Source organism: Oryctolagus cuniculus, chromosome 9 (assembly GCF_051225735.1).
Source record: "Oryctolagus cuniculus isolate XC-2025 breed Fujian yellow rabbit chromosome 9, ASM5122573v1, whole genome shotgun sequence".
In the NCBI taxonomy this organism is placed as follows: domain Eukaryota; kingdom Metazoa; phylum Chordata; class Mammalia; order Lagomorpha; family Leporidae; genus Oryctolagus; species Oryctolagus cuniculus.
In genome coordinates, this window is record NC_142875.1 from 95,606,067 (window position 1) to 95,613,500 (window position 7,434).

At 32.0% G+C, this 7,434-nt stretch overlaps 1 protein-coding gene across 2 annotated transcripts in view; it reads left to right on the forward strand.

The window, feature by feature from the left end:
* NUP58 (nucleoporin 58) overlaps window positions 1–7,175 on the forward strand; it is a 40,335-nt gene extending 33,160 nt beyond the window's left edge. For both annotated transcript variants that reach the window (XM_051850730.3, XM_051850731.3), the window contains 3 exons: window positions 2,122–2,220; window positions 3,811–3,906; window positions 5,055–7,175. In XM_051850730.3, the coding sequence (XP_051706690.1) occupies window positions 2,122–2,220; window positions 3,811–3,906; window positions 5,055–5,224 (365 nt within the window). In that variant the 3' untranslated portion in view covers window positions 5,225–7,175. The remainder of the gene's footprint in view (window positions 1–2,121; window positions 2,221–3,810; window positions 3,907–5,054) is intronic.
* Window positions 7,176–7,434: the final 259 nt, after the last annotated feature.

Consider the following 7,434-nt stretch of genomic DNA (forward strand, 5'->3'; position numbering starts at 1 on the left):
TGTGAACATATCATATGGTAACTTTTGTAAAATGTTACTCTACATGAAGATTTCACTTTGGCAATCATTGGTATCTATTACTACTAACTTGTTTTTATTTATGGAACTAAGCCTCTCATTAAATTCATGAAGATTTCAAAGCAGACTTCTTGAATTGTTTACGTAACTTTGCCTGAAGGGTTTAGATTCTGCTTTCTAACCGTGAAACTAATATATATGGTGGCCAGAGTGTAATATGGTAATACTTTGGCATGGGAGATATTTATCATGAGTTTTTACTATTTAAAAATGTTATACATTTGCCTACTAGTTTTATAAATGATATTACCTTCAGAATTTGTGTGAAGGTACAAAACTCAAATTATGTATCTGTTGTGCAATGGAAAGTCTTGTCGTTATTAGATAATGAGTTCTTGGTTACCTATATCCTGAAGATTGATGATTAGAGAAATTATGTTCTGTTGCTCTTTTAAAACAGACCCACACACAACAAAAAACATGCTATTTGAGTAAACTCTTATAACTTAGAAGGCTGAGGGCTGTGGTGTGCATTATTATTTTGGGTCTTCCACCAGCAGTGCCTCCTATTAAAACATGTAACACTTAAGTCTCTCAATGTTAAAGAAACTGGATATGTGTTTTTTAAATATTTTTGTTAGAAGTAAGAAAGTAATATGCTTAGTTTCTTTTTCCTATGGTAACATTTTACAAAAGAGCTGCTAGGCAGATATTTTATTCTCAAATTGATCTCAAACTGGATATAAAATTGTAAATCCTTTTTAACTTATTTTTATTTTGATAATAGTATAAGAACGCTGGCTGCTATTTAGTTATTGTCCTTTATTTTCTGGGTAGAAACTATTTGAAAAGTCCAGTTTCTGTCCCAGTGTAGCAGAATGTAGTTCCTCAGTTTTTTTTTAAATGTTTTATTATAATTTTACACTACCATTTGAATATACAAACCTCATTCTTCATTGGACAACTTGAAGGCTTTGATTTCTTTGCAAATTTAAATTTTAATATGTATATTACTTTTTCCCTCAATTTTGAGATGCACTGATCACTGTGCTTGAAAAAGACAAGACTGAAGATTGTACTATGAAATTTACTAATTTTCATAAATTATTTATCAAACGAGAGATTTTTAGATTTTTGTATTCTACTTAGTTTAAAAAAATAGGTGATAGAAAGAGAGGCTAGTAAGTTTGATGCTATTCTTGCCAAACAAACTCAGCCAAAATCTTTAAAGTATCAATGGGAAAAGGATGACTAATCATTTTGCATCTGAATACATTTTCCAAAATGTTGGGAAGAAATTTCTGAATTGAAATCTTGAATGTATTGAATCTGTCAAGGTACACAGCGGTGCCTTTGTAAATGTTCATTATCTATCTTATTTAATCAGGTGATAAGTGGTGTAATGTAGCAGAGCTTAAGAAGAGAACTCAATTATCACTTTTTGTGAACAAGTTGGAATTGTCATGTTACTGTGTAATTGGTTTGCTTTAAAATGAACAATAAATTTAATAAAATAAAACATTGTCTTGTTTTTTATCTATTTATTGTATAATCATTTATATTTCATAAAAAAATCAGTTTTTTGGGTATTAACTCTTATGAAGTAACATGATAGTTTTCCCGTGTTAGTCTCAGTCTCTTTTGATCAATTGAGACTTGACTCTAACAACTAAGAAGTTTTTTTTTTTTTTTTTTTTTTTTGTTTTTTGTTTTTAAAGTAAACCCCTTTACTCATTGCACCAAATAGTTTTATTCAGGAAACAAGTGGGGTGATCTAAAATAAGTCTAGAAGTAAATCTAAAAGAAATAGCATTTATGATACATTAAAGATTTCAAATTACTTAGTAGGTTTAACTAATATCTTTCACTGTGGTAAGCCTCTTTTAACGTCTAGTTCTGAAAAGGTTAATTAAAAATTTTTTTTTACTGGTTAGGTAAATCATTTGGGACAGATTAGTCTGGAGAGATATCCTGAAAACAGTTTTAATAAATGGAATTTGTTAAAAGTAATCACTGTTCATTTAAAATAATTTCATAAAGAAACTTTAATCTTGAAAGAGTAAGGCAAATTTGTTTTTTTCCCCCCATTTTTTTTTATACCAGGGCCACAGCCATCTCTGGGAGTTAGTTTTGGAACGCCATTCGGCTCAGGTATTGGCACTGGCTTGCAATCAAGTGGCTTAGGTTCTTCAAACCTTGGAGGTACACTTTAACTTTTCTAATATTTCATTGAACTATTAATACACTTGAACTGATACTAGTCTTTAAAAAGATTTCTAAGAGGATCTGCTGCTATTTTGGAAAGTTAAGTTCCCATCTGGCAAAAACGATTCTCCAAACATAGTCATTGCTTTCTCATATTAGATTTCAAACTTGAAAGGATCATTCCTTCTGTGAATAGTAAATATAAAAATTATTAAAAAATAAGTGGTAGGGATATTCATCTTTTCAAAGCAATATACTTAAATATGAACTTGAGAATTACTTAGTTTTAACAAGTTTGATTAAAAGTATAAAAAGTGGTAGTCTTAATATTAGTTTGGAATCCAAACTGTTCCATGGATAATCATATTTTTTATCTGAAAATAAGCACGTTAAATGGGGAAATGATTTTATTATAAATTAAACACCTTCTGTCCATTTCTAAGTATTTTTGGCCTATTTACCTATATTTATACGTGTATCTATAAGCAATTAAGCTTATTTTAATAGCTTCAAAGTTAATTGTAATTGGTAAGGTAAGTCCTCTGCAGAAAACACCGTGCTAAATACTAATTCATTCACAAACCTTTGGTATGGATAATTGAGAGTTGGTTATATTTTGCCAAACACCTTAAAGCATGATGTGTAAGACTTTCTTATTTATTTCCACTAAAAGAAGAAGGAAGCATATAAAGTATTTTGGTTATTTAATAAAGAGTTTGTTCTTCACTGAGAGTTACAAGAATCATGGCAGACAGTATAACTCTTGCAATCTGTAATCCAGTTTGCCATGTATTCTTCAGTAACAGGCTGTGACCAACAAACTCAGTAATTTTAGATAAGCTGTTGGAAAGCAACATTCTAAAATGAATTTCACCTTTATTTCAAGATCATCTTGGATACCAGTCATCAAGCACTGAGAATTTCTTTATGAACTCTGTGTGATGAAAAATACTTCTGTTTTTTTTTTTCAATTGTGAAAATTTGTTAAGAGGAAAGACAACACCTCAGTCCCGATATTTCACTGTTGCATTGGCTGGTAGTGTAGTGGGAATCTACTGTTACTGAGTAGTTTAAGCGAAATTGACCATTATGTGGTTATGCAGCTTTTCAGTGGTAAAGATTTTTGATTAGCCAAAAATGGTTTAGTAAAGAGCAGAATAAAATTACTTTTTGTATGTTTCTATTGTACCTTGCTGTACATGTCATGTTTATTAATTAACCGAGTGAATCTTTGTTTTGTAAAAGGAAATACTCCTCAAGCTGATCTGCTTATAAATTTTTCAAAAATCATTCTTGAATGGTCAATAAAATTTCACATTTGGGAGAGAAACTGCTATTATCTTATTTTTATATAGTCTTCTTTAAAAATTATTGAAGGGTCATAAACTTAAAGACTTATGTTTTACTTCAAAATTAATCTTGTTCTTACAGAAGTCTTATGCAACAGGACAAATAGATTTCATTAATAAGGTCATGTTGTTCAACACTGTTTTTCTTATACCTTTGATAAATTTGATCTTACTTGTAAGCATCCTTTAACCTGTGTTTTATGTACCATTGTATATTTCTCTATTACCCTTCCACTAGGATTTGGAACTAGCTCTGGTTTTGGATGCAGCACCACAGGGGCCTCAACATTTGGATTTGGAACAACAAATAAACCCTCAGGAAGTCTTAGTGCAGGTTTGTGTGTTTCTGCCTGAATTTCAGGCAAATTTAAAGTTGCAAGTTATTTAATTTGAAAGTATAAGTGTTATTATTCCAGTAATTCAAAAAGATTCCTACTTCAGTTTATATTTCCTGGATGAAGCATGCAAACCTACATAATCATACAGTTTTTATATCTTCTCTTAACTAGTAGAGATTCATTTTGAACCCAGTGATTAACTTCATGGTTCAATGTTTTCTTCCTTATTGGAAAAATGAACCCATTATGATGAACATTTAACCCAGATTTTATCATTACTGATGCAGGAGAACCTTTTCTGTTCCAAACAGACACTCTTCAACTATAAGTTCCTCCGGCTTTAAGAATTCCACAGCCTTACAAGTGATGATTAATTGAGTCCTTGTTTAATTTTTGAAATAGGCATTGTCTTTTGACTCCGCTAAGAAAAAATTCCAGAGTCTGTCTCTGCTTGCATTTGTTTTATTTATGGATAACAGCTTATTTTAATATGCAATGTTTAAGGATAAGTAGCATGTCTGAAATGATGATGTAATACTGTTAAGATATGTTTAAATTTAGGGAATTAATATTAAATGAAAACCAACATTTCCAGCCAAGTAAGAAAACAGAATTCAGTGATACTAGAATTATACTCTAAATACTATATTAGTTAAGTAGGATTTGATCCTAATTCTGCAAGGGCTTTTATGAATTCAAAACAGGAAGTGCTGCTCTTTGTGCCCTCTGTCCAGAGCCTTGCAAGCTGAGGCTTTCTTGGAGGACCTGGTATTGCAGGATTGGGTCCAGGATGTCATGAGAGTGTCTTCTGCTTGTTGCTAAGATCTTTTGATAGGGCTGAGGAGGAAGGTACCTTAACATGTTAAACAGCAAAGCTCCTGGTAACTTGAAGTTCATTGCAGATTTATTTGTACTAACGTATCTCTCCGTGCCTACATCATTAAACTTCTGTCAAGGTGCCACTTGATTGCTGGGTAAATTATTTTCCTGTAAAATTCCATGTTAGAAATTCAGGAACCTGAGATACTTGCTAGTCTTACACATTATGTATTCTTTCAGATAGAGTTTTACCACTCAGCCCAGTTTTTGTATTTGTTTCTGTGATTTGACTTCTGATATGAATATTTTCTTCCCTAATCATAAGGCTTTGGCAGCTCAAGTACATCTGGGTTTAACTTCAGCAATCCTGGCATCACGGCATCAGCTGGTTTGACATTTGGGGTGTCCAATCCTGCCTCTGCAGGTTTTGGAACAGGAGGACAACTCCTTCAGTTGAAGAAACCTCCAGCTGGAAACAAAAGAGGAAAAAGATAAACATATGGGTTGAAATATTGAGAGAATCCATAACAGTGCTGTTAATTTGATGAGTCTATTTTTCTAGTGATGCGGTAATTAAACTGCATCCCAAGAGATTTATAAAGTTTTGATATTTTTCCCTACTCTGGAATTTGAACTTTGTTCATGTTTGCCATACTTAGTATCTTTTTTTCTTGTGAATTTAAGACTCAGTTGTGTTTTTTTCATTATTTTGATTCTCAGTGTTAGAAATGTTCTAATTACGTCACTGATTGATAATAGAAGAAACCATTAACCTAAAACCTATTTAACCTAGTGTTAATAGAAATGTTTTTGTTGATAAGGTTTACATTATGTGAATATATGCACATTTGTTTCTTACACAGGTGGTATGAACTCTAGGGCCTATATTAGAAACTGATCCTTGATAAAGGCCTTCTGAACTACACTGCAGGGCATCTTGTAAATATGAATGTAAATATATACAGAATAATACACACAACTGTGTGTACACATAAAACATTTACAGATCTACAATTTTTGCCTCAGACTGTTCCCTTTTAGGGGTATTCAATTTTTCACCTTTTAAAAGCTTCAGATCCTCAGTTCCTGTAGAATAAAAAGTTAGAGGAACTAGATATTTGCAGCTATCTGTTTAAAGACTTAGGGAAATGGTTATTTGACCGGCTCAACGTCATTGCCCCCACTGCATTTTTTACTTCATTTTAACCTTTAGCAGCTACTCCACATGAGGAATGTTTTAAGATTCATCAAACAGATTTAACCAACTTTATTATCCTATATATCCTTAGATGGCTTCTGTGAAATATTTTTTTCGTAGCTGAGATGGACCTCCAGGAGCGCATTTGAACTCCAGACTGGTGTTCTGGGGGACAAAGAGCGATTAAGCCAAATGGATTCTATGCAGGTGAAGGATGCACTATTACTTTAGTGAGAACTTTTCTAGCTATTCCAACACAGAGTTCTTTGTTATAGGGCTATTCATAGTGACACCAAATGGAGTGGCTTCTTAGCCTCTTAATGTCTTAAGTAAGTGCTTAATTTGGAATAGAGAAACTGTATATTTTAAGAAAGAAAAATATTCTTTGTAGCACAACAATAAACTCTCCCCTCTTTTAACATTGAACAGAGCTCCAGGAAATAATGCTTAGGCATGTCAGGCTGCATCTGTGTAGTGTTTGTCTATACTGCTTAGTATTAGTGATGTTGCGTAGGTAGAACCCTTGGAAAGAACTGCCTTAGCCATGATTTCAGAAAGAAACCATTAGGTAGACCTATTTATCTTTCAAGTACAATTTTCAGGTGGATGTGAACATGAGATTTCATTGAAAATAGTTTAATTTTTTTATATAGAAGGGTTTGTACATAATGTGCATCCATGAATATTTTCAGTCATTTTCACTAAGTCACCTTTTTTTTTTAAATAGGTATTGCATATATAAATACACACACACATGTATTTATAGTATAATGTTGGATTTTGTTATAAAAGTATTGTTAAATCTCTTATTTATCTGCATATGGTAATGATTGGATTTTTTTAATTGAAATTTTTGCACCTTGATGCATTAAAATAAGGAAAATTATTTGTCTCTGAGCACTAAACTTATTTTTGCATATTTCTTTAATACGACAGTCCTCACATCCAGATCGTAGGGAAGGTTAGGAGAAAGGTGTGATTTTTGTGTTTTGAATTACTGTCAGAATTACATAAACAGTTATGACAAACTTTTTTTTAGAAAACATTGTGTTGTGCTATAAAAATCTGAATATTTATATTTCTTGTGTTTTTCTTTATGTATTTTACATTTACTATGTTGAACCACTGGAAATATGTGAGATTAATTTGTGACAGGAGTTTACATGTGTTGTCATTGTGCCCATTTTCTTCACCTTGTCCAGAGTATTATTATGGAAACAATAAATTTATTGCGTCAGTTGAGTTGAATGTAGGTGTCAGTCGTTATTCTTAATTTGTAACATTCTTATTCCTCCCTTTTATTCTCTCTGGTTGTTCTTTAGTGTTTTTCCTTCATTTGTTTACCCATCTTGCTCTTTTTCTAAACAAAAGACTAAACACAAGATAGTGACTTTGTCACTTGCATTTGCGTTCTCAAAATTACAAAAACACTGCACATTTTTACAGAAAACTATTAACTAAAATGCAGATGTCTGCTTCAACTCATAGGCCCCAATCCCACTTCCAC